The sequence below is a fragment of the Oreochromis niloticus genome, linkage group LG6 (genome assembly GCF_001858045.2).
Source record: "Oreochromis niloticus isolate F11D_XX linkage group LG6, O_niloticus_UMD_NMBU, whole genome shotgun sequence".
Classification (NCBI taxonomy): domain Eukaryota; kingdom Metazoa; phylum Chordata; class Actinopteri; order Cichliformes; family Cichlidae; genus Oreochromis; species Oreochromis niloticus.
The window spans coordinates 4,056,276-4,084,077 of NC_031971.2; the positions used below are offsets into that span (position 1 = coordinate 4,056,276).

The window sequence follows — 27,802 nt, forward strand, 5'->3', positions numbered from 1 at the left end:
CCAAGCTGCTCCAGAGTGTGTGTGAATGTTACATAGAAAGCTTTAAACTTGGAAATTACTGCTTGCATGTTTGCGTGTGAAGGAGACATGTTGTATAAAGTAAGAGCTCAGGCAGAGTAGAAAAGCGTTTCGTAACAACCAGTCTATTAATCTAACAGAGACACACCCTACAACAACTCCAAACGCACGCAAAGTTGCGGCAACTCCCACAGGAAGACAACGCTGTCTTTTATGTAGCTGGTTTTAAGAAGTTTTCCATTGTTTCTTTTATATTATATTAATTTAATGTTTAGGAAAAAAAGATCGTGTTCTGGCTCCGATTGGGATCGACGTGTTATAGTTGCAAGAGCGAGTTATGCATTTTATTTTGAAATTTTTAACCGGAAGCAAAAGTCATTTTTCTTGCGCTACCTTGAAAATAAAGTGGAGGCTGGTGGAAAGCGCTTCTTAAGACGTACATTTTTTTTACAACATGACTCTGTTTACGTGGGGCAGCTAGGAGTCTAAATGTCCACGTGAGACTCCCCGGAGATCAGGCTGTTGGTTAGGCGACACGCTGCGGATGATACATTGCAGCTAGCCTAAAGCTGCTATAGTTAGCTAGCTCCTACTCGCCAGGTTTGACTTTCTTGTGCTTTCCAGGCTGATAGCGCAGTGAGTAATGTGGAAAGTAACGTTAAAAGCGTTCGGCGTTTTGCTGTTGGCATGGTTGTTGGGAAACTTTGTTCTGGGCTGGTTTCAGCAAAACACCAAACCCCAAACGCAGCACAGCGAGCAGCATCCGAGCAGAACCTCGGAGAGCCAGGACCAGAGCTGCTTCTGCCATGTAAGTAGCCCCAAACACGGAGCTTTTGTCACCGGAAAGATACAGCTTGTTTTTTAATAAAAAAGTTTGTTGTTCTTGATGAAGCTTGTAATCTGCGAAAGTCATACCACAGTTTTATTTTTAGGAGCTTCCAGCACTTTCTACTATCATTTTATTTTGACGTCACTGTGTGTACGTGAGATGTTAGTTAGCGACTGTCCATGAGTCCACAAATTGTTTTATTTTCTGCCATTTGATAAATAAATAGATATAGTTACAATTGACCGACGAAATTGGTATTTAAACCGAAATCTCTTCTTGTTTGTACTGAACAGTGAGTCGAGTTCTTAAAGTAGACTAATGAGCAGAGTCAGAGACCGTCCTCCTTCCTCTCCTTGGACCCAGCAGCGAGTTAAACCAGCCGAAGTTCTTGCGAGTTGAGCGAGTAGAAAAGCGTGGTGTGATCTGATTGGCTGTGTCAGAGCGCCCGCTTTCCAGCCTCCTCACGGAGATTGTAGTCTTTTGCGTAGAAGTTGCCAAGTGTTTCTAGCGACCTATGACGTGTAGATGACTACAAACTGGGAGGCGCCGTCAGAGGGGCGGGGTTTGTTTTGACAGCGGCTTGTTTGTAGGCGGGGCTTCTGGCGGGCTTGGAAGTGCGGGTCTGTGATGACAGCACAGCCCACAGACATACAGCTGCTGCTGTGACATATGGACAGTTACATGAGGGGGAAGTTTTAATTTGAAGGAAGTAGAAACACAGAACGCTGAAGGTGAACAACAGGATGCTGAGAAAAATGATTCTTTTCCTGGCGCTCAGTGGACTGCTGCACTCTGAGGTCTGCTGTGGTTTCGGTGTTTGCCATTAGTTTTATGTCACAGTAAGATTGCCTTTGTGTTTATGTAGTATATAAAAGTATATATAATACTAGTGTAAAGGGTTTACAAAGGTTTCTAAAAGTACCCACACGTAGCTTAGGTGTACTGCTCTTTACAGAGCTGAACATTGAAAGTTGCTGCCATATGTTTTGTACGGTCATATCTCTGATAGCTTGAAAAGGAAAAGCCTGTTGTGAAATATAAAGAATGTGGAAGTACTTTACAAGCTTTTACAACTACATACTTGTAAAGTACTTCTGTAGTTAGTTGCTTGGTTTTGGTTCAAATAACTCTCTCGTTCTCTCTCGCTCGCTCGCTCGCTCACACACACACACACACACACACACACACACACACAGACTATTTATTTAAATGCAAAAAAGCCCCCAAACAATACAGTGTGCATCTTTACTCAGTATTAAGGAATCATTACATTGAATATTTTGTTAATAACATCTTATTTATGTTTCATTTTCTCTTAATTTGCAGATTAAAGTGTTAATGAAGCATTTGAGACGCTAATCATGAGCTAACTAAACTGAAAGAGTGTCCAGAGCTGTTCTCCAGCCAGTTAGAGCAGATGTTTGGTGAGGATTGAGGCTCTACCTGCTGTGCACAGAGCTGAGCTACCTAACAAAACTAGCCAGAGCCATTTGACTGAATTTGCTATGTTTACCAAGCTTCTTAACATGTAAAGGCTGGGTTGTGTAATTCTTCAGTTCAAACACATTTGTAGGTTTTAGTCAGCAGCTGACGGTTTATCGAGCACACAATGGGACGTCGGCTTTGTGGGTTCAGGTAACACAGTGTGATGGATGTATTATGTATGAACGTGCAGGTAGGTGGTGGTTTGTCTGATGGTGGAGCATCATCACCTGATCCTAATAGTTTTTCTTACTTATTTTCTTTAATATAATTTCTAGAACATGATTATAAATTTGTAACTGCAGCAAAATTACAATCCAGTATTTATCAGAAATGTGAACCCTACCTGGGGGTGGGGGGTTGTGTCAGGAACGGTATCCTAACTGTTTGCCAAAGCAAACGTGGCTCATTGATAAGAGGAGGCGACGCCACAAAAAGACTTCACAGCAACTGTAATGTCTTCTAACAAGGTGTACTTTAGATTTTTATGGCGTTTTAATTTATTGTAAAGTTATAAAAAGAGCTGCCACCTATGGGGGTCCACAGAACAAGAAGCACAGTAGCAGGTGTAGTGTTCCTTTACATAAAACAACAGTTTTCTATCATGAATTCATGCAAAAGCATACAAATTGCTGCATAAAAATCCACCTCCACGTAGGGAACGACTGTCTAAGTGTCCAAAATAGGGATGTGAGACTGCATGTACCTGCTAATGCTGCATGTTGTCTCCACACAGTGTATGAACTGAGTCTCTGGATCCAGAACATTTCAGCTGAACTTGTGTTTTAACCATTTTGTTCTATCATGCTCTGGTTAAAAAAAATCTTTCCAGGAATTTGTTCACCCAGATTAACTCGAGTCAGTTGGTCAGGAAGACCATTTAAGAATGGGATGATGGTTACTGCTCTTTAAAAACATGGCCAGCTGACAGAGATGTAATAGTGGGCTGCTGTCTCTGTAACTGTTCAAACAGACACTTAGGAGAGGAGCAGATGTATAGCTTTTATTCCAATGTGAGATCTTTCAGGGCTCACTTCTGTTGTCACCCATCAAAGTAAGAGCTTCACGGCATTACTTTTGTCTTTATGTGTTACATCTCCCGCCTCAGTGAAGGCGTAACTATTATCACTGACTTTTAAAGTGCTCTCAGGCTACGTCCACACTAGCCCCAATAGATTTGAAAACGGCGTTTTTGTCTGAAAACGCTCCGCGTCCACACTATCGTTTTCAGTCATTTTCACAGAGTTGTGCGTCCACATTGAAACGGCCGAAAACGCTTACGTTTCAGTCCTGCGCGTGCGTGAAACGCAAGAAGATTCGGCCTGCCTCATTTCTGTCTGCCGTCGAGGAAAAGCACCGAGTTTTTTAAATGGACTAACAATGAGGTGGAGTTGTTGCTGCGAGTAACACAAAAGTACAAAATTGCAAACGCGAGTGAGAATTAAAGAATTTGAAGAAAAGCTATCTGGAACACGTACAGACTGATATTAATCTTTAATAGGGCTGTCAAACAAAACAACTGCTGTGTAATGCCCTCCGCTGTCTTAGTTTAATTGGTCACATGACTGCATCATATGGCTAACATGCGTCATTGTTTTAGAAAGTCTGCGTTTTCGAGTGTGCACACTGCGACGCAAAAGCACAGTTTTCAAATGTATGCGTTTTCGAGAGCGTTTTCAAAACGCTGCGTTTTCCATCAGCGAAAACGCCGTCTCAGTGTGGACAGGAGGCCAAAACGGAGAGAAAACGCATTAGTGTGGACGTAGCCTCAATCTCATCCATGGCAAAACTGAGGCTGCCAAGTCTGGACTGATCGTAAGAGTTTGGTCAGTACAAACTTAAGTGTGCAAACTTTGACTTCTGCGTGACATCAGTCAGGTTTTAGTCCACGCTTATCTCGTGTGTTTCTAGCACAGCTTCATTTAGAACATCTGAAATGACTCGGGGGCATTATGATTATTATTACTGTTTTAAAATGATTAGAGGAAACACTGTGACATAGAGCACAGGTTGTCTGTTATTTAGAACAGATGGGGTGTCATTAGTAAACGAAGCGTCCTGCTTTGCTTCAGCTCACAGGTGTCCTGGACGACTGCTTCTGTGACGTCGAAAGCATCGACATTTTCAACAACTTCAAGATCTACCCTCGCATCAGGAAGCTGACAGAGAGAGACTACTTCAGATACTACAGGGTAAGAGCTGCACCTTCATTCCAGCCACAGGGTGGCTCAGTGCAGTAGTAAAAGTAGTATGTAAAAACAGATGGAAATCACATGGATCTCTTTTCTTTGGCTGCGTGTGTGTGTGTTTGCATCTGTTGTCTTTTTGCAGCTCTTTGTGTTTACTGGTACATGTTGTCACAACAAGAGGTGATTTACTGTTAGACCTCAGTGGTCTGTGTCCTCCCACAGTAAGAGCACATGTGAACATGCAGACACTAGAGCCGGTGCACCTGAACGTCACACCAAAGAGGTTCTTGTTTTAAATACAAGACAGGGCACAGAGATGATACAGGTCCAATCAGTCACGGTTTATTCACAGGCCAGAAAACAATAATAAAACAAACAATCCTAAAAACATATACATGAATATTCCCCAGGAATACATAAACACAATTCTAACAAAACTTTAAAAGTTCTTTGTACGCTAAAATACCACCCAGTCCCACGATGCAACTGCTCCCACAACCCAGAACGAATGTTCTTTATGTTTGAAACCAGGGGAGTAATTTCTCTTTGGAGCAGGGACCACACCAGGCTGGTCCCAGGAGGACGAGGAGAAGCCGCCCGTCTCCGTCTCGTCCCATCACAGCCCAGCTTACGCTCCGCCCTCGAGCCGCACGCTCGCTGCCGCAGCGTCTTCCCTTCCCTGTGGCATCGCCCTGCAAGCAGAGAAACATCGTCTGGGAAACTGGCCTGGTTTATAGCCATGGCGACCCTCTCCCAACACGGCTGCACCTGGTGAACAACAGTGGCGATACTACTCCAATTGCAGGCAGAGGTGCACCTGCACTACGCCCCTGACGAGAGGGCAGCACACTCTTTCCATCACCTGGCTTCTGCATGTTCCTTCCCTTCATATCAGGGCCCCCCAGTGCTCAGCCAGCTTCCTTTCACCAGCTGATAGGCCACCTCAGGACACACCCACACCCAGCAGGTGATCACTATTGGCCAATTTGTCCCAAGCCAAGCCAGTCCACGGTGGGTTAAAACAATGTAAAAACATCAGAATAAATTCATGCAAATAAAAACTACACTCACAAATAAACACTAAAATCAGAATAAAACCAAATATAAAAGACAAATAAAAATTTCCACTGTGGGACAAACATGCTGTGAATGCTTTGGGATGTCAGTCTAAATGATCGTGTGCTGGATGACACGGTCCTAAACATCTGTGTAAATGATTCTCACGTTTAGAATCATGTAGCACTTTCTTTTCCTTTCTTCTTGTGTCTCTAGTTTGGGTGTTACGGAACAGGAAGTGATGAAACAGGCCGCTGCATCTTGAGTCCATGAAAATGTGCGACGCTAGAGAGAAGTTTGAATCCTGTACCAGTGTCGTGTTACGCTGTAGTTTGTCAGTGCTGCCATAAAAAGTCGTGCAGTCTCCTGGAAACAGCTACGTTTGATGATGACGTTGCTACACTTCTATCTAGCTGTGTTTTTATTACTACAGCAGTCTGAACAGTGCTTGTGTAAAGTCAGCAACCATGAGCACGTAAATGCTGTCAGGCGCAGAGGGAGCGAGACACCAGACTGATCTACAGCTACAATGATCTATATCAGTGGTTTCCTCTCAGCACACAGCTGCTTCAGTGCTGCTCTGTGAGCTGGACTGATGAGCTTGTAGATCATCGTGTTTTTAAGGGAAGACAAAATGCTGCGTACCACCTCCCTCATCTGCAGCTTGGAGCACAAACATGTTCCTCTCTTGTTTCTGGCAGCAGTAAACAGGATCGGTCTGTGCTAATGACTGTGTGTGACCTTTCAAACTGCTGACACATTAAAACCTTTTAATGCCATAGTGTTAAACATGTTTTCACAAATCGATTGTGTGCGTTTGGTGTAGGAGGTGGGCTGGAGGCTCGGGGGTCGCCTGCGTAGCACCATCACACTGAGGTGTAGCGACTCGGACGGCTTGAGCGGGAGGCTGGCTGCTCTGTTGGTGTCTATGAGCAGCACAGTCACACACTGTGCTCATTTTATTCATTCACACAGCAGACCTGAGGTCACCTTAATACTGCGTGTCACTTTGATGGATAGTGTAGTCCGAGTGTCATTTCAGTGTGACTTGTACACAGACCAGAGTGTACGTGGAGAGAAGACGCACAGAAGAAGCAGACAAACACTTACCTGTGTCTGCACCCCTGTCAGGTAAACAGACAGAGGAGACGTTGCTCGGCACAGTCTTTGCTTCGTATTGTCTGAGCAGCGACGCCTGTTGTTTAGGAGACTGTGCAGCGACAGCGACTGTGTGATGATGCGGTGACATGCGGCGTGGCTGGTGCAGAGGACATGCTGATGCCTTCACTGTAAAAGGACATAAACTGGGTGCTTGTTAGAGTCCAGTCAAATGTATGACAGCAGGTCGCAGCACTGACAGACACACAACTATGAAGGCTGTACCCGTTCTGCCACACAATGGACCCAACATTGTTTCAGGAAACATGTCGAACATCACCACAGTGCGCCCCGCTGATCCTCCTTCCTCACTTCAGCAGGTTCTAATGGCTCCCTCCATTTCTCCTCGACCGTCTTTGTATCTGAAAGTTTCATGGTCCAAAGTGTGGATATTTTTAGCTTGATGTAGCAGTTACTGTACAGATGCATTAAAGGCCGTCCTTCCCCTCTCAGGCCTTGTTTTTGCACAGCAGCATGAACAGGAACAAAAATGTTCAAAGATCAAAGCCTGAAATGGTTTCGTGTCTTTCTTACCATAAAGTGAAAATGTCAGAGTATGTTTCAAATATTTAAAACAAAAGCATGTTTGAGCACAAACTAATCAAACAAACAAAATCAGACATGTTAAATTTCATGTTTGATGTTGCATTGTGTTTAAATATAACCACACACACACACACACACACACACACACACACACACACACACACACACACACACACACACACACACACACGTTGTGTCGTAACCAGTGCTCTGATTGGTACACTTTAGAAAGGCCAGTGAAAGTTTCAGGCTTGTGTCTTTAATAGTTTTAATATGTTCACGTTGTGAGTGAGGACGAAACATGGTGGGAGTGGCTAAATATACCGTAAAACACATGAATCACAGTAAATATGTTCTTTGGATCATAAAGTGTTCGTATGAATGGCGGCTGGGCGAGCAGAATGATTACAGGTGAAACGAGCGTGTGTCCTATGTGCACCTCAGCAGCTGTCCACAGTTAGTGGGCACTGGCCTCCATTTGCTTCTCCTGTGAAATCTACACTCGCTGCTCCACTTGGGCGTGTCTAAAAACATGATGTGAGCCACCCACCGCTGTGGAGCCGATGCTCTCACACCCTCGTCCTCACACCCAGACTTGATTTTTCTCTGTCACTGAACCTAACCCTCATTGTGCAGTGAGCCTACAGTGACAGGCAGCTAGTGTCTGTTTGTCCTTCACATGTGGACGAGCCACTGCTTGTTTCCTGCCTCTGTCATAATAACAGTAATAATAAATAAGTAGATGCTGCGTCTGACCAAAGGAGGCTGAGTGTCTGTTGTGTCTGTGCTGCAGGTGAACCTGAAGCGACCGTGTCCCTTCTGGCCTGATGACGGACACTGCTCCATCAAAGACTGCCACGTGGAGCCCTGCCCAGAGGTCAGCCAGCCTTACTCCAGCTGCATCCAACATTGTCTCTTTTTACTGCTTAGTCAGTCACATGTTGGCTCATTGAGGACTGAGATAACCACCGCCTCAGTTTACTAAACTAGCTGTCGCATACTGCCTTAAATGTATTTTCTTAGAAGAAGCTGTGTGAACATCGTCACCTATGATTATTTGATGGTCTGTGTTCCATTTTACAGAGCAAGGTTCCTGTTGGCATCAAGTCTGGGAACTACAACAAGGTGAGACCAGCTGTTCCTGACTAAGCTGCACAACTTGGAGTTATCACGTACAGCTGTGGTCACCTGCTTACCTGGGCATGAGTGCTGTATATATTTGGACTGTTGTTTTTCCAGGGTGCAGTTTCTGTGCAGCTCACAGGACTTTAAAAACCAAGACTAAGATGGAGAAAAGTGAAGATATTTTGGGTTTTCTCTCACTCACTCTGGCTCAGAGGTGTAGACCGGGCACTTCTGCTGGTCTGGTGTAATTCTGGCTGATATTTGACTGCGTTGGTTTCAGTGATTCACATGTTAAACAGAGAACAAAGGACTAACAAAGGACATGGAGGCGCTGGAGGACACGAGTGGGCTGACACATAGCACCTTCTTCCTGTATTGACTGTTGGTGCTCCCTCCCAGACAATGAGTGGACTGAAGAAGAGAGTGTCAGTGGGTAGTGAGTGCGTAGCAGTGTTTGTCATCAGTGTGTGTGCAGTTATGAGTGAAGCTTTGTAGTCTTTCCTGAATGTTCCTGTGTACCACAGAATGTCAGTCATGTCTGGGCCCCCTCAGTACTACTTCAGGTCTCTGGGTATAACTAACGTAATAATAGTTGGTGAGTTGTGCAAGTTTGACTGTGGTGATAAAGGTTCCAGTTAACTGCAGCTCGTTCAGTAGTGCACTGCAGCAGTGAAATGTCAAGAGTTTGTTTCACTGCTTGACATATTTACACAGTTTCTACTAGTGGTGCAACGGATCACGGTTGATCCGTAATCCGAACCGATCCCACTCCACGGTTCGGTACGCGCGTGATCCGAAGATTCGAAAAAGAAGAAAAAAGTATGTGTGTGGTGCGCGTGGTCAGTCTGTCCAACGATAGTTATGGCCAGCGCTAGCGGTCCAAGGGGAGGAGCAGAGGAGTTTGCGGCATTTAAGCAGCCCTTTGCTGCCCAGTCCGACCGGGCTAAAGCTATTACAAAAGCTACTGGGGTGTGTAGCTGCAGACGGGAGGCCGTGTTCCCTTGTGCAAAACAAGGGGTTTATACTAGTCAACGCGTTAGTTGACGCATTGACGCCATGCAGCCCCACGCACGGGGCGATCCGCGGTAACTAGTTAACGGAGATTTGCTGCGTCAGTGCAGTTATGGCATTAACGTCATTTGAACGAGATTTACGCTGACAGCACTAGTTTAAACTATGATGAACGTGCTTGAGCCCCGCTATGACATCCCGTTGCGCGTCCACTTCAGTGACAAGATCGTACCCAGGCATGCATGAGCAGGAAAAGTTTAAAGTTATGGCTGAACTGTCCCAGGCATCTTCTGTTGCCCAACTACAAATGGGTGGAGCTCCAGGTCAACGGAAAGCTACGTGACCGTGACCGCTCATTATATCACAGCGGAGTGGTAGATACAAAGCCCTGTACTGCCCTATACTGCACCTCAATTTGTTTTTATATAATTGCGTGGAATGAGTCTTGAGTTGAATGTTTTTTAATAGGCAAAAAATACTTAAATAAGTAAATGGCGAGTTAAATTTTTGTCTTCTTTTTTTTCTGCTGATCCGAAAATTGATCCGATCGGTGATGAAAAAAACGTGATCCGATCCGAACCGTGAGACTTTTGATCCGCTGCACCACAAGTTTCTACCAACATTATTAATTTAGCAGAGATACTTGCTGCAGCTTGGGTCAAAACCAAACCAAAAAGTGAGTCGTGGTCATGAAAGACGGACAGCGAGCAGCTGATCTTCAGCCTAAGTTGACAGAGTCACAGCAGTGAGGGGAAAATCAGGTTCTCCACAGGGACCTGTGGGATCGTGCCAGGAAATCAGACTGTAAGTGAAAGCACCGCTGGAGCCTTCTTAGATCCAAAGGTTAAAGTCCACACCTTCTGTTTTTGATGTCATTGTCAACATTTTGTGGCTTGACGGTAATAATGTTTCACTGTTATTATTATTGTATGAGGCACTTTTGTGCGTGTTGTGTAAACTGTCAGGTATGGAAGCGTTGATGAATCACTGATCTGTGCATCAAACATCCATAACATGATTTGCACACAGGTTTATGGATGAGGCTCGTTCCCCTTCCCTCTGCAGTGAAGTGCTGTATGTGTTTGTGCTAACCAAACAAAGACTACTTACTTGATCAGTGGTCATGACACTTTGCTTATTAATGATCATAACCTGACCTCCCAGCCCGTTGTTCACTCAGAGGGCTGGTTTCAGAACCTTGGGAACATGTCGCTGAGTCATTTCAGTGAATCCACGTTAGGCGGACATGTCAGCGCTGCACTGTTGTGCACGCTCTCTGTGAGATGTGTCGGCCTGTGCAGAACGGAGACAGGAGACACTTGGCCTGGGTTGAATCTCGGCTGTGACGGCGGCCTCGTAGCTGCTGTCGGTCTCTTACTTTAGAGGAAGTTTCAGAGCTGCTGCATTTGTTCCAGCACTTTCTGGACTGACTGCACACACAGCCCCTCTTCTTATCTCCTCTGATAGCTTCTACATGGAGACCCTGAGAGCAGAGTGTTTGTCGCTCTTGGCCAACAGCCTTGTGTTTGCCTTGAAATGACCCAGAAGTGTTTGCACATCTGCTCTGGTCTCAGTCAGGGGCAGATGTTTCCCCGACCATCAGCTGGGAGACGCAGCCAGACTTAAAGCGAGCCTTTCTCAGAGTGGCAGTGAGAAGGGACCGGAGGTGCTTTGACAGTCAGGGAGAGGTCACAGTGAAATCAAAGGATTTGAATATGATATAAATATTAAAAACACCTTTAGATGTAACTGGGACACAGAGGCTGTTGTTTCAGACACAAACCGGTTTGACTGCTCTGGCTTGGGTACTACTGAATATCCCCTTTAGGTGGAGTTTTCTGTTTAAAATAAAAACATGGCACCAAGATCGGACGAGTCACATGTTTGTGGTACAAACTGTTTGTGCTTCTTTGTTTCAGTTCCTGAAATATTTCACTTTGACTGAGCCAAATAATTTCATTTAGAAGATTTCAGTTTGCAGCTGTGTTTATGGAGCACTCGCTGCTCCTCTGATTCTTCATGTGAGTCAATGATTGGAGCTGGGAGTGGGGCTGGGGGCTGAAGGGGACTGAGATGTGTCAAAGTGTCTGTGCAGCAGATATTTACAGAGATTTATAAGAATCATGTATTTAGCTCAGTGTTGTATTATCAGGTCACACTGGCCTGTGCTTACCTGGCACGAGCAGGAAGTGGAGCAGGATTTAACCTCTGAGTTGAGCGTTATGTTTGTGTCTTTGTGAGACGGTTGAATGTTGGACTGTTGTGTACATAATTACAGACCCACTTTGCTATGAAGGCTGGAACGCTTTCATCGAGCCCAGTGAAGTAAACATGACATGTGACATCTGAGTGGTGTCATTACTGTGATAAGCAGTGTTACTAAGAATCCCTCCTGTGTCCAGTACTCGCAGGCGGCCAATACGATGTCGGACGTGGTGGAGTGCGAGCAGGCCAAGGAGCTGGGTGCCATCAACAGCACCCTGAGGTGAGTCCAGACCTCCTGCTGTGTCTTTATCTGCAGCTTGTTTTCACTGTGCAAAGCCGCCTCAGCAGCTCAAACATTTACCAGTGTGTGACCGGCAGCTGCTGCTAGTTTTCCACCAGGCGGCACTTCAAAGTGCAGACCGAGCCCACCAGGACTTTCTCCTACAGGAAACATGGAGGTTCCTTTGTGAAGCAGAGGACCGGCTGGTGCAAACAGAGAGGATGTGACAGTGTAAAATCTTTGTATTACAAATACCAAGCCGCTTTACTCACCTGGGTTTGAAATGTAACAAATAAAGAGGCAGGAAGAAGCGTCTCCTGATGAAGGCAGCGTGCCACCACACTCACATCACGTCTGCTGATGTGGCCAGATGTGCACCTCTCAGACTGTCTAACCTCACGTGACGCAGTGACCACACGAGTGAACGCTGCTCCGTGTTAATGACACGTCAGTAAAGAAGAACCACTCCATGATTTCTGGTTGGCACTTCCTCTCCTCCAACAGCAGCGCCGATGTGACATCATGTTTACAGTTTGTGCTGCGCGTGTGCACGGCAGTCTGTGCCTTCATGCTGTCCTCGCCCAAGCAGCACAATGCAGTGAGCGAAGATGACACGTCAGAGCTGAAATGCACAACTCTGACCTTTACATGCATCTTTGCATATTCTGATCCTGAGTCAGTTTTCACAGGGCAAGTGTGAACATCTGGAATTGAAAGAATCCTTAGGTCTGGATCAGTTATTGGAAGTCTGGTTTAACGACTTCATGCTTGTCTTGTAAACCTCCATGTGATCTCCCAGTCTCCTCTCTTAGCAGAATATCTCACCCATGTAGTTTTTAGAGATGTTGAGCTTCTCTTACTTCCTTTCATTTAGTTTAATGACATTGTGTTTACCTGGAATTTGAAATGGGCCTGAGCTCATCACAGATCTGAGCCATCAGTTGGCTGCACTGGTTTCTCCCCCGTCTCTGCTCCCAGTGTCCAGTTTGTGCACCTCCTCACACATAGAGGAGCAGATGAGACTGGGCTTAAGCAAAGGCACGTGTAATAAACTGACAGCAACTCCCCAGACGCACACTTAAGTGCATGTGGCGTTTGCGTGTGCAGTAAGGTAAACATCCCTGCAGCTTTTGCAGGGTGATGCTGGTTTCAGAATCACATGACCTTTACTGGAAACATGTTTAAAGTCAACAAACATCCTTTATTAAGAATGAAGTGATGGGAGACAACTTTTAAGAAAAGTTTGAAAATGAACATTTACATGGACATTGTGATCAAACTGTGATCTCCTGTTGGCTCTTCATGTCTTGTTAGCTGTCGAGTAAAGCTCATGGTTAGAACATGTGTGTATTTTTTCTGGTTCCAGTAACCAGAGTAAGGAGGCGTTCGCTGACTGGGCGAGACACGACGACGCTCAGGATCACTTCTGTGAGCTGGACGGTGAGCATCTCTTTACTCTGTGTATCTGTGAGGGCAGCACTATGAGGCATCAAACTTCACTACCAGGACAAATTCCTCTCGTTTACAAAAACACAAAACTGTAACAGGCACGATGTGTCCTTATCGCAGCTCTTTACATGAACTTTCCTGTACTGAGTTAAACAGCACATTTGTAGCCGCACTGCTAAGAAGGAAATATCTCTAATGATGACCCTGAGCCACTACCATCAGAGGCTTTTTTAATCCATGAACTGTGTTTCAGATGAGACGTCTCCAGATGCCGAGTATGTGGATCTGCTCCTGAATCCGGAGCGATACACCGGATATAAGGGTCCTTCAGCCTGGAGAGTCTGGAACAGCATCTACGAGGAGAACTGCTTCAAGTAAGCCTGGAGCTCACTGCACAGAAACGCTCATCTTTGAGGTTCTACTGAAAATGTGTTTTTGTGTCCACAGGCCCAGGTCGGTGTACCGACCTCTGAACCCTCTGGCTCCCAGCAGAGGTGAGGATCAAAGTTAGAGCTGCTACCTTTACAGACCCTGCTGTGCACGTATACGTGGGAGGAGGGCTTAGCAGCAGGCTCACAGGTTCAGTTGTTGGAATTTTAATGAGCAGTGAGAGCAATCCTAGAACGACTCCAGAGCTTTAACCAGACTGATGGGCACAGGTGAGAGAAGGACAGGTGGAAACTGAATGGGGAAGCAGGTGTGTGGGGATAGGCAGCTGCGTCCCTGTTTGGATGCTGTCAGTTTTGCTCATAGCAGACTGAGTGATGTCATGCTGCCAGCACACAGTCTGCCACCTGAATGAAGGCGTGCTCTCAGGGAGCCGAGTGCCTGCACAGGCCATTCCGGTTCTTCCGCACTGGTCACCGTTTCCAGAAAGACCGGCCTGTAGTCAGACTGCAGGAGGCGTGCAGTGGGTTGCTTCTACAGCAAACACGTAAACAGCACCTCACGAGCTGTTTCATGGACTCTCAAACATGCAGACATTAGTCAGGTATAAATGAAGACTCTGACCTAACTGAAGTATTTCTGAGAACTTCCTGTCATGTTGATCTTCTGGCTGTTCACACATCAGTGTACCTGCTTCAGTCTCCATCCACACATGCTAGCCTCCTCCTGTTTATTACATACTGTGTCACAGTGTACTACAGCTTGAATATAGAGCTGGATTAAACGCAGGCTCTCACAGATGTCTGTATGTGAAACTAGAGCTCATACGTTCATGGGTTAGTTAGTGTGTGGTATGTGTATGCCTAATCACTGCACCGATCTAACAGCTTCCTTCCTTTCTTCTGTTTCTGTGTTCAGGAGACGATGATGGTGAGTAAACTAAACTTCTCTGGACTTGAATGTGTTTCTAGCCGTGTTGAAACCTAACTCTTCTTGTCCGTGTCGCTCATGTTGCAGGGGAAGGTTTCTACACCTGGCTTGAAGGTGGGTTCTGCCTCGTGTGCTCACGCCTCCACCACCCAGACTGACCTGAAGAACGCTGTTATCATTCCTTAGACCCATCTCTTGTCACGTAAATCACATAAAGCTTAAGCGTCTGTGTAGCTACAGCAGGCATGTCACTTCCTGTGGTTTTCAGCGTCTGTGTTCTGAAGTTAAACTGGTCTCGTCTCTGCTTCCTTTGGAAGACTTTGTGTGGGCAGGCTGACTGCTAACAGGAGGCCACAGAACACAGAGCTGTGGCTCATCACAGCCTGATGTGTAGATGCCGGACGCCTCATGGTGCTGTGATAAAATGCTGCTTCAAGCATTCCTGTGGGTGTGATGTACCACCCACGTTAAAGTTGCAGCTGAAACACACACCCCCTCTCTGTTTGATGATAGCTGGCCTCTCATGTCACGTCCATGTCCCTTATTTAAAGTCCTATGCTCAATAGCTGTGGATCATCTGCTGGGTGTAGTATCACTTCCTGTTCCTGCTCAAACACAGTGGTGTTTCTGAGTAGCTTTTCTGCTTAGCAATTTAATTTAAATCTTTTGATACATCCCTTTTTCATAGTATAATCTTAACGTGCTTCATCTGAATCACCCTTTCTGTGTGCTCACTACCTAATTTATAGCCAAAGTATTCACTCACTGTCTCTTTACTGTTTCGCTAGCTTAGCTTAGCTCGTAGCCGACTCGTTAGCACCATGGCTACTTCACCTGTCCCTCCTGCACTTTCCTGCTCATTGTGTCAGATGTTTAGTTACTCCTCGGCCTCCTTTAGCAGTAATGATACCTGTAATAAATGTAGCATATTTGCAGCTCTGGAGGCCAGGATTACTGAATTGGAGACTCAGCAAATCGATTTACTCTGCCTTACAGAAACCTGGTTGCAGCAGGATGGGTATGTTAGTTTAAATGAATCAACACCCCCGAGTCATTCTAACTACCAGAAACCTCGAAGCACAGGCCGAGGGGGCGGTGTGGCAGCAATTTTTCACACCAGCCTATTAATTAACGAAAGACCCAGACAGACTTTTAATTCATTTGAAAGCCTGATGCTTAGCCTCGTCCACCCCAGCTGTAAAACTCAGAAACCAGTCTTACTTGTTATCATCTATCGTCCACCTGGGCCTTACACAGAGTTTCTCTCTGATTTCTCAGACTTTTTATCTGATTTAGCGCTCAGCTCAGATAAAATCATTATTGTGGGTGATTTTAACATCCATGTAGATGCTAACAATGACAGCCTCAACATCGCATTTAATCTGTTTTTAGACTCAATTGGCTTCTCTCAAAATGTAAAAGAACCCACCCACCACTTTAATCACACTCTAGATCTTGTTTTAACATATGGCATAGAAACTGAACATTTAACAGTGTTTCCTGAAAACCCTCTGCTGTCTGATCATTTCCTGATAACATTTACATTTACAATAATTGATTACACAGCAGTGGAGAGTAGACTTTATCACAGTAGATGTCTTTCTGAAAGTGCTGTAACTAAGTTTAAGAATATAATCCACCCACTGTTATCATCTTCAATGCCCTGTACCAACATAGAGCAGAGCAGCTATCTGAACGCTACTCCAACAGAGGTCGATTATCTTGTTAATAATTTTACCTCCTCACTACGTACGACTCTGGATACTGTAGCTCCTGTGAAAACTAAGGCCTCAAATCCAAAGTCCCTGACTCCGTGGTATAATTCTCAAACACGTAGCCTAAAGCAGATAACTCGTAAGCTGGAGAGGAAATGGCGTGTCACAAATTTAGAGGATCATCATTTAGCCTGGAGAAATAGTTTGCTGCTTTATAAGAAAGCCCTCCGTAAAGCCAGAACATCTTACTATTCATCACTGATTGAAGAAAATAAGAACAACCCCAGGTTTCTCTTCAGCACTGTAGCCAGGCTGACAAACAGTCAGAGCTCTACTGAGCCAACCATCCCTTTAACGTTAACTAGTAATGACTTCATGAACTTCTTCACAAATAAAATTCTTATCATTAGAGAAAAAATTACCAATAATCATCCCACAGATGTAATATTATCTACAGCTACTTTTAGTACCATCGATGTTAAGTTAGACTCTTTTTCTCCAATTGATCTTTCTGAGTTAACTTCAATAATTAATTCCTCCAAACCATCAACGTGTCTTTTAGACCCCATTCCTACAAAACTGCTCAAAGAAGTCCTGCCATTAATTAATTCTTCAATCTTAAATATGATCAACCTATCTCTAATAATCGGCTATGTACCACAGGTCTTCAAGCTGGCTGTAGTTAAACCTTTACTTAAAAAGCATCTCTAGACCCAGCTGTCTTAGCTAATTATAGGCCAATCTCCAACCTTCCTTTCATATCAAACATCCTTGAAAGAGTAGTTGTCAAACAGCTAACAGATCATCTGCAGAGGAATGGCTTATTTGAAGAGTTTCAGTCAGGTTTCAGAGCTCATCACAGCACAGAAACAGCTTTAGTGAAGGTTACAAATGATCTTCTTATGGCCTCTGACAGTGGACTCATCTCTGTGCTTGTCCTGCTAGACCTCAGTGCAGTGTTCGATACTGTCGACCATAATATCCTATTAGAGCGATTAGAACATGCTGTAGGTATTACAGGTACTGCACTGCAGTGGTTTGTATCATATCTATCTAATAGACTCCAATTTGTACATGTAAATGGAGAGTCCTCTTCACACACTAAGGTCAATTATGGTGTTCCACAGGGTTCAGTGCTAGGACCAATTCTGTTTACATTATACATGCTTGCCTTAGGCAGCATCATTAGAAGACATAGCATAAATTTTCACTGCTATGCAGATGACACGCAGCTCTATCTATCCATGAAGCCAGGTAACACACACCAATGAGTTAAACTGCAGGAATGTCTTAAAGACATAAAGACCTGGATGGCCGCTAACTTTCTGCTTCTTAATTCAGATCAAACTGAGGTTATTGTACTCGGCCCTGAAAATCTTAGAAATATGGTATCTAAGCAGATTCTTACTCTGGATGGCATTACCTTGGCCTCCAGTAACACTGTGAGGAACCTTGGAGTCATTTTTGACCAGGACATGTCCTTCAATGCACATATTAAACAGATATGTAAGACTGCTTTCTTCCATTTGCGCAACATCTCTAAAATTAGAAATATCCTGTCTCAGAGTGACGCTGAAAAACTAGTTCATGCATTTATTACTTCCAGGCTGGACTACTGTAATTCACTATTATCAGGATGTCCTAAAAACTCGCTGAAAAGCCTTCAGCTGATCCAAAATGCTGCAGCAAGAGTCCTGACAGGGACTAGAAAGAGAGAGCAGATTTCTCCTGTTTTGGCTTCCCTTCATTGGCTTCCTGTTAAATCCAGAATTGAATTCAAAATCCTGCTCCTCACATACAAGGTCTTAAATAATCAGGCCCCATCTTATCTTAATGACCTTGTAGTACCATATCACCCTATTAGAGCACTTCGCTCTCACACTGCAGGCCTACTTGTTGTTCCTAGAGTATTTAAAAGTAGAATGGGAGGCAGAGCCTTCAGTTTTCAGGCCCCTCTTCTGTGGAACCAGCTTCCAGTTTGGATTCAGGAGACAGACACTATCTCTACTTTCAAGATTAGGCTTCAAACTTTCCTTTTCGCTAAAGCATATAGTTAGGGCTGGACCAGGTGACCCTGAATCCTCCCTTAGTTATGCTGCAATAGACGTAGGCTGCCGGGGATTCCCATGATGCATTGAGTTTTTCCCTTCCACTCACCTTTCTCACTCACTATGTGTTAATAGACCTCTCTGCATCGAATCATATCTGTTATTAATCTCTGTCTCTCTTCCACAGCATGTCTTTATCCTGTTTTTCTTCTTTCACCCCAACCAATCACAGCAGATGGCCCCGCCCCTCCCTGAGCCTGGTTCTGCCGGAGGTTTCTTCCTGTTAAAAGGGAGTTTTTCCTTCCCACTGTCGCCAAAGTGCTTGCTCATAGGGGGTCATATGATTGTTGGGTTTTTCTCTGTATTTATTATTGTGCGATCTACTGTACAATATAAAGCGCCTTGAGGCGACTTTTGTTGTGATTTGGCGCTATATAAATAAAATTGAATTGAATTGAATTGAATTGAATGGTGCGTCTGGATCGCTGCACCGTCTCAAGTAAAGCTGATGTCCCAACACTACCAAACACATTTATTACAGATTTTGAGGTTTTCATCACCACAACAGTTACATCTGTGGGAGGGTATAAGTCTGCCTGTAGTGTGGCACCGGGTCCAGGGTTATACCGCAGTTCTGGTTGATGTTTAAGGCAGGACTATAAATCAGACATCCCTTTGTCAGTGTTATACAGTTTTGGGTGGACTGAACCTTTAAGCTGAGCTTGATTTTAAGAAACCTGTTGTCATCACTGTCTCTCCAGGTTTATGTTTGGAGAAGAGAGTTTTCTACCGACTCATCTCAGGCCTCCACAGCAGCATCAACATCCACCTGTGTGCCGAGTACCTGCTGGACGGTACAACATCATACAGAGCAAACACACCCTGGGTGTTATGGCCACCACAGTATTGTTTTATTTGGATGACAGTGTAGTGTGCTAAGATACCAGCTAATGTTAGCTAGCTTGGTTAGCAGCAGCCTGCTAGTTATTGCTAAAGTAACAGACTAATAAAATAAATCACTGACCAAAGCTGGAGCACAAACTGGGATGTGATCATTTTACAGTACATGTCTCTTTAGCAGAATCAGGGTCTGCTGAAGCACGGCTGATGAGTCGCATGTACATTTTGCTTTTGGAATTAGTTATGCTGATGAACTGACACAGTGATGGTGTTTTTCATGCTGTAAGTTGTTGTTGTCTGGCTCTTCAGAGGGCTGGGGACGCTCAGTGTGGGGTCCAAACATCCAGGAGTTTCGTCAGCGTTTTGACATGGCAGAGACAAAGGGGGAGGGCACGCGACGCCTGAAAAACCTCTACTTCCTGTACCTGATCGAGCTTCGGGCGCTCTACAAGGTGGCTCCGTACTTTGAACGAGCCATCGTCAACCTATACACGGGAAATGCTCAGGAGGACGGAGAGACCAAAGACCTGCTGCTGCAGATCTTCAATGAGATCAAGTAAGAAGGAAGAGCTTGATTCTTGTCAGGAGAGTCCAAGACCAGCATGAGCTGAAACTCATGGATATCTTAGTGGGGTTGTTTTGTTTCCTACAGACAGTGGGACCTACTACATCAGTGTTTTATTTTCTTATTTGACCCCTTAAAAGAAATGTTGTGGGGTAAAGCAGCTTCTGTGACTCAATATAGACCCAGACATCCAGCCAAAAACACCTGGAGTCGGCACCCAGCTAAGCTCTGATAGCTTCCTCCCTCTATGGTTGCCATTGATGTGCTTCAGTCCTGTACAGGATTCACTGTTCTGAAAGCTGTTGTGACTGAGCCTTTAGCTAACACAATGTTGTCACGGTAACAAGCAGGTTAAATGATCCACACAGCCCAAAGATCACGCTGATCGCTGACTGTGATGTCCATGTTGTTGCCTGCCACATGGTCCATGCTGTGTGAGGCTGCACACCAGGATTATGTTTGCTCTACTTTTATGTACATGGCACCAAAGCACATTAGTCACTTCAAAGCTTTTTATATTCTTAGGTAAAGACCCCACAGTAATACAAAGAAAACCCAACAGTCACACGACCCCCCATGAGCAAGCATTGGGTGACAGTGGGAAGGAAACACTCCCTTTTAATAACTTGATGTAAGATGGAAACCAGAAGAATTTGGATTTAAATGAGTTCAGTTCATTTTTGCTACATATTAGGTTTGTGGTGAAAAATCAATCATCAGCAGATCAGTGAAGCTGTCACATGGAGACAAAGGCACACCCTTCCTACTGCAGCAATAAATACTATATTACTCATGTAGAGAGTATTATTATCATCATCACTGTTTCTGGACCTCTGTGTGTCTTCCAGAGCCTTCCCCATGCACTTTGATGAGAAGTCCATGTTTGCTGGACACAAACTGGAAGCCAAAACATTAAAGGTAAAAACTAAAGCTGCTACATCTACATGTGAACATCAGCGCATGAAACTCTGTTTAGTCTCCATTCTGTATTATACTTCACCTCCTTATGTGAAGGTGTAGCTCCTTCTGCATGTCTGCCGTTGTGTGTCTGTGTGTGTGTCTGTCTGTCTGTCTGTGTTTCTGTCTGTCTGTCTCTCTGTCTGTGTGTGTCTGTCTGTCTGTCTGTCTGTCTGTGTGTGTCTGTCTTTGTGTCTGTCTGTCTGTCTGTCTGTCTGTGTGTGTCTGTGTTTCTGTCTGTCTGTCTGTCTGTCTGTCTGTGTGTCTGTCTGTCTGTGTGTCTGTCTGTCTGTCTGTGTGTGTGTGTGTGTGTGTGTGTGTGTGTGTGTGTGTGTGTGTGTTTGACGAGGTGTGTGGTCCTTTGATAGTCAGCAGGATAAAGAGGACTCTGCCATGATGCTTGTTGCTGCCCTGGCTTCAGTCACTTTCTCCACAGCATGAGCAGCAGCGCAGTCATAATCCACACCTTTGCTCCTGATTGTAGTTCTAAACAGTCTGAAACAGCGTCCTGTAATTGTTCTTGTTGCAGGAGGAGTTTCGTCTCCATTTCAAGAACATCTCCAGGATCATGGACTGTGTGGGCTGCAGTAAATGTCGCCTCTGGGGGAAACTGCAGGTGTGTCTTTGTACATGTTCATCCTAATTTGTGCATTTTAAAGCCAGCAGAGTCTCAGGTCTACAGGTGGAAGAAGCCTTCATTTGGAAGAAAGACACACTCGCCATGTTTGTTAGAGCTCAGGTGTAAAAGGCTACGTAGCACTGAATGTAATCACAGTTCCACAATAGTAACGGTTAATATGTAGCATCATATATGACCGCACTATGGTGTCCTTAACACGTCTTCAGTTTCCACACAGTAAGACATCATTGTTAAGGTTCAAGTCATGGTTAGCCTGCTGTCATGAGTCTGTAAAATCAGTGTTGTCCCAGTACGTGAACAAATGTCAACTTTAGGCAAATCCAACATAAAGCTCTGTGCACGCTGGAGCTGCAGGGCTGTTGTGTCTGTTCTGCTGGTGAACCTCTCTACAGACTCTCTCACACCCGTCATGTTACTGTCAGTTTACCCGTACAATGTTCCTGCAGCCTCTGTGGTGTTCATGAAACAGTCTAAAAACATCTCATACTGTAAATCAAATACAGGTTTATGAGATGTTTTATTTGAATGTAACACAGCCTTCCAGCATCTTTGGAACTGGGCTTGTGTAGAAACGTCTGTAATTCAGAGCTATTGCAATTAAACCCTTTAAACTAAAGCTTGTTGGATTTAAAATGCACTGTGGTGATTTAGGCTACGTTCACACTGCAGGTCTTAATGCTCAATTCCGATTTTTTGATCAAATCCGATTTTTTTGTCTGCTTGTTCACACTACAAATAAAATGTGACAGCAAACGCGCTCTAGTGTGATGCGCAAAGAAGACGTCACACACAACGCGCTCTGTTTAGCTCCAGAGCAAACAGTATTGTTTGACCGATGGCCCTTAATATAAAGACTTCGGACTTTACGTTTACCAATTTTGCTTTAAGTAATAAAGTTATTTTGTTATTTACATAATAATGATCCTTATTGCTGTTTTAGAGAGGAGCGGTGCTTCAAAGGATAGTGTCAGATTTCTGTCAGAATCTGCAGATTATACAGTACAAATAAAATGTTTACATTCCCCCAACGTTGTCTTCCCAACAGTTTCACTAACATTTACTAGAGATGACACGATACCACTTTTTTATGTCCGATACCGATATCATAAATGTGGATATCTGCCGATACCGATATGAATCCGATATAGTGTATTTTTTAATCAATAAAACTGTTTTTTTAATATCTTGCTGCATTTTGTATAAGTTCATACTCAAGTGTAAATAAACAACAACACTAAAGCTATACTGTTATACCTGTATGTAAAAAATACACTGCACCCAAAATATTTCATAGTTCAGCAACACTGATCAATCTAATAAACTTAAACCTGCTCCATCCTTCCTATTCTGGTATTTTAAAGAGTAAGCAACCTAACTAATAGGGTTCTAAAACTCCCAGCAAAAAAAAAAAAAAAAAATAGGGAACCACCCCCCACCCTCCACCTCATGATGCTTAATCGACGTAATCAACTTTAATTTGATGCAGGGTGAAAAAAAATGCACAGAAATAAATTATTTTTCAAGAATAATTAAATAGATTCAACATCTTTCTTCAACAGAATTGCAGACTGCACAGATGGTACCTTCCCAAAGGAAAAAGTACTATAGCTTACTAGGGTATATTAGACTTAACAGTTACTATATACAGTAATGGACTTCTATACATTTTACATCAGATTAAAACTTTGGGTGTAAGATTCAGATAATTATTTATTAAAAGCGAGACATTTTAAATGAGAATAAGAAAGAAAAGTATGTCTTTGTGCCCCCTTTTCCCTGTTCATGCCCTATCGGCCCCCCTGGCTAAACTTTGCTAGATCCGCCCCTGCACAGTTACCAGCCGTCAGCTACGTAGAAAAGGATCCTGGTGTAGAAAGTAATATTAAATACATTCTAACAACAGCTTATCAAGCTTAAACGTGCTGCTGTTGTTCAGCCGCTGGTTTCCTCTTTCTGGTGCAAAGTGGACCAAAAACAAAGAAGAGAGACGGACTCGCGACAGAAAAGCCGATCAGCTGATTATTGATCAGTTTCATGATTGAAGTAGCAGCAGGAGAGAGAGAGAAGAGGCAGTCGCTGCATATATCGGTTGTTAAGCTTAACGTGGGAACGCTTTACAAACATTCAGAGATGAACTTACACACTTGCTTTACTTCTCTCTGGGATAACTTCCTCGGAGATGAAATGCTGGTTTGGTAGCGAGGCTACAAATACACACAGCCGCTCTATCACGTGACGCACACTGCTCCGATGTGCTACGGTTATGAGCCGAGTTACGCGGTGTCGCAAGTTTTGTGAGGTGCTTTTTTGATATTTAATGGATCGGATTACATTTTTTATTTCTCTCCGATATTCGATCCAGTAATTTAGGTCAGTATCTGACCGATACCGATATGTAATATCGGATCTGTCCATCTCTAACATCTACACGGGATGGCCTGAAACATTCGCAATGTCTTCTCCGGTGCTGATAATTGGCGTCTGTCTTGTGTCAGTGATGTAAAAGACGGATTTAATGCGACATGACCGTTCAAACAGCAGTCGCTTTCTAAAACATCGGATATGTATCGGATTCAGTACCACATACGAAAGTGACCCAGATCGGATTTGAAAATATTGGATTTGTGCCGTTCACACTGTCAGACCATGATCGGATACGGGTCACATAGGGTCAAAAAAGTCGGATTTGATGCGCTTTTGCCTGCAGTGTGAACGTAGCCTTAGAGGCCAGTTTGCCCCCCAAACTGTGGATCAGACTGTATGTTCTCCATTCATGTGTGTGTGATTTGTAGGCTTGGTCCTCAAACTGAAGTGTTATAGAGTTTGTGTTGTGTGCAGACTCAGGGTCTCGGTACTGCTCTGAAGATCCTCTTCTCTGAGAAGGAGATCAAGAACCTTCCTGAACACAGCCCATCCAAAGGCTTCCAGCTTACTCGTCAGGAGATCGTGGCCTTGATGAACGGCTTCGGCAGGTATGGTTCTGCTCCGTGTGAGTGTGGGCTACTGCCCACAGGTCACTGTGCACTCTGTCCTGTCCAACAGTCTAATATGTTGGTGCTATTTGTCTCCGATCTCCGTAGGTTATCCACCAGCATATATCAGCTCCATCACTTCCGTCAGCTGTTGAAGGAGAAAAGGTAACAGGAGGCGATGCTCCACCTGGACAGCAGGCATCACCGTCCCACACTGCAACAGTCTACCTGCTCTCAGAAGAAGGCCTCCTGCATGGACCTGACGACCAGCAGTGACCCCTGTTTTTGTCCCATGAACCACCCCTCTATAAGCCCCTCCCCCCCGTCACACATCATGAATGTTAATTCTTCAGCCTCCTCTCGCCTTCATCAGAAAATATTTGGAACATTTAAACCGACACGTTTTTCTCTACTCTTGAAACGTGTCCTAGAATTATTTTTGAAAAGAAAAAAGCAGCAGATGTTGATGTAGGACAACAGGAACAGAGCGAGGCCTCAGCGACCAGAGGCCCGCCGCAGCAGGAGACTCTGTGGTTTACAGCTGCTGGGGACACCCACCCTCTGCTGACCTCACATCCTGTTGTATTTTATACTGACACCTGATCTCCTGTAGAAGAAGGAAGGACGGGCGCCAAGCCTGTCAGCGCACAGCTGCCTGTGTTTGTGTTTGTCTTTACTTTTTACTGTTGTTGCTCCAAGTCTGCTCGTGTCTGCCACCTCAGGCCTAACTCATGTCAGCTCACTGTGTGTGTGTGTGTGTGTGTGTGTGTGTGTGTGTGTGCGTGCGATGGTGAGAGCTCACAGACCATCTTTTGCTTTGTTTTCTCTCACGTCCAGCCTCACTGCATCAAACCAATGATGGACACAGTCAGTGTGTCCCTGACTTCTTTGATTATCGGCCCTCAGAACACCAGGCTTCAGTCCTTACAGGCACAAGTAAAATGACTAACTCGGCCCTCATAGGAGTTCATATTTGTTTGTTTTAACAGTAACAAATGTTGATGTAATCATTTGTTTTTAAAATAATGAATCGCTCATCAGTTTGATGAGGAACTGATGCAAACAAGCTTTAGAGTCAGCATGAAGCCAGCTGAAGTTTGGAGGGTTGCCCACATTGGTGAGCATGTGTAGGACAGACACGCCTCGGTCATACTTCACTGGATGTGCACGCCGCTAGCGACTGCTGCCAGGACTTCAAACGTCTCACCAACTGTCACAGAAATCAGAGACTTGCACCTTCATCGTGTGTGTGCGTGTGTGTTCCTGTCTAGCTATCTTTGTGAGGACCGAAATCTGCATTCTACTATACTTGTGAGAACCAACAGTCACTTGTGAGGACACACACACCGGTCCTCACAAATTTGAAGGCATTTAAAGCCATTTTTGAGGCTCAAAATGTGGTTTTAGTGTCAGGGTTGCAGTTAGGTTATGGTTAGGTTTAGGGTAAGGGAAACCATTATGTCAATGAGGATCCTCACTAAGATAGCTGAACGGGGTTGTGTGTGTGTGTGTGTGTGTGTGTGTGTGTGTTGGCCAGTACAGTGAAGCTGATGGGACTGCTGTCTCCTGCTGTGTGGGTGGGTGAGCCGTGCTGCTAAGGCTCCACTTAGCTTGCTTTGCTGCTGTTTGGCTCCAGGTCTGTTGGCTTAAAGACACATTTGTTTAAAAAGAGTTAGAAATGAGTTGTTGCTTCAGTATTTTATTTCACACTGTAAACTGGATTTATTCACACAGAAATCAGATGTCTTTTCATACGAATGAAGCTGAGGTGGGATGACAGGCACAGGTTCAGGGGTGCTGTGCATGATTAACAGCTGTAATCATATAGATCCATACATGTTAATAGAACACAAATAAACCGCCATGTCAGCCCCACAGTGATTAAAAAAGATCCACCTCCTCAAACCAATCGGGCTAACGTCTTTTTCAGACCAACTCTTTTGTTTGCTCAGCAGTTAAAGCAGCAGGTGGACCAAAGAATTCTGTGTTGCCTTTATTTGAAATTTTGTCCTTTTATCCTTCTTTAATGCTCTTTGTTTTCTTTGTAAAATAGAAGTAAAAATAGGAATGTCATCCAGCTGCAGCTGTACGAGTGTGTGTGTGTGCAGAGGCCTGGGCATGCCAACTGAATATGGAAAAAATGAAGATTTTTAACACAGTTTTTCAAACAAGCAAGAGCAGGTTGTTCAGCTGTTTGTGATGCTTGGTGAAGGTCACTGCTGTTAAACTGGGTTTTCATTGTTAGCTGAGTAAGTAATGCCACCATGATGGACCAGAAAATTTTTTTTCAAAAGACCTTAAAGATCATTTTAAGAATTCACATTATTTGAAAGCACAGGTCTATAAGGTGTGCCACCTAATCATAATCATCATAAGTTTTTATTCTAATGCTAAACAAAAATAACATTTGCAGCTTTCAACAACCGAAACCTAAAACTAAGAAATCAGTTTGGTTTTTACATTTTTATGTATTTCTTGGTTTTTGTTGTTGAGCTGGGAAGATGAAAGGTTAATGATGCTGATATGAGAGGGTCACGGGAGCTGCCGCGGGGCGAGAGGCGGCGTACACGCTGCACAGGTGGTCGGTCTGTAGCGAGGCTGACGCATTCACACCCGTAAAATGTCAGAATAGCTCGAAGCTTTGAGAATCAAAGGTTTCAGATCCAGAATCCAGATGTTGTGATCATCAACCAATAACCAATCAGTTATTGATGCGTTATTATTGGTTACTCTCAAGCCAATAAGACAACAGATGAGGTGTGTGCTGTGTACTGGTCAGACATGCTGTGATACCTGAGTTTCAGAGCACACACCTCCCACTGTGGCAGTGAGTTAGCCCACTGATGGCCAGTGACGGCTGACTGGTTATTTGAGAGTAGATATAAAGTTACCCGACATTAGTTTCAGTTTGTGGCTCAGCCTCCATCAGAGACGTGCAGGGAGACGTTATCTCTGTGTGTGTGAGAGAGACGTGCTTGCCTTTCTCTGAGCCTCGCTTGCCCAGCAGCAGTCTTGTACAGTCCACTCACCAGCCTTAAAAACCAAACCAGTTCAGAAGTTTGACACAAAAGGGTCAAAAAGGGTGTACCTGTGAACTTTATTTATTTGACAAGAGGAATAAATATTGCTGAACCTAAATGCAGTGTTTACTTATTCTCTCCATTTCCTTTCTTCTGACACTGATATATTGTGTCTGCCCCCAAAACTGAGTGCTGTCCTTCACTGGCTGTATGTCTTTATTTCACACCACAAACACACAAAAGCTCAACAACAAAACGCATGATGGGTTACAAATCTTACAAAAGCAGTAAATCTGTTAGAAATCTGGAGCTGAAGCTTG

At 44.3% G+C, this 27,802-nt stretch overlaps 1 protein-coding gene across 2 annotated transcripts; it reads left to right on the top strand.

Annotated features, from left to right (window-relative positions):
- Positions 1–221: 221 nt before the first annotated feature.
- Positions 222–27,600, top strand: ero1b (endoplasmic reticulum oxidoreductase 1 beta). 2 transcript variants are annotated; one of them, XM_003456533.5, is made up of 16 exons: positions 222–826; positions 4,402–4,521; positions 8,072–8,155; positions 8,362–8,403; positions 11,817–11,899; positions 13,266–13,339; positions 13,602–13,722; positions 13,796–13,842; positions 14,654–14,665; positions 14,753–14,779; positions 19,190–19,282; positions 19,638–19,884; positions 20,742–20,811; positions 21,380–21,466; positions 24,329–24,462; positions 24,571–27,600. In XM_003456533.5, the coding sequence occupies exons 1-16, from the start codon at positions 662–664 to the stop codon at positions 24,629–24,631; spliced, it is 1,467 nt and encodes a 488-aa protein (XP_003456581.1). In that variant the 5' UTR covers positions 222–661; the 3' UTR covers positions 24,632–27,600. The 2 variants fall into 2 exon arrangements, with proteins under 2 accessions (XP_003456581.1, XP_005461391.1); XM_005461334.4 differs by lacking the exon at positions 222–826 and adding an exon at positions 1,476–1,644.
- The last annotated feature ends 202 nt before the right edge of the window (positions 27,601–27,802 follow it).

Excerpts from the sequence above, each read along its gene's own strand:
- ero1b (XM_003456533.5), top strand. The coding sequence starts at position 662 with ATGTGGAAAGTAACGTTAAAAGCGTTCGGCGTTTTGCTGTTGGCATGG. Across the intron at positions 8,404-11,816 it reads AGTCTGGGAACTACAACAAG|TACTCGCAGGCGGCCAATAC; the intron begins GTGAGACCAGCT and ends TCCTGTGTCCAG. Across the intron at positions 14,780-19,189 it reads TTTCTACACCTGGCTTGAAG|GTTTATGTTTGGAGAAGAGA; the intron begins GTGGGTTCTGCC and ends CTGTCTCTCCAG.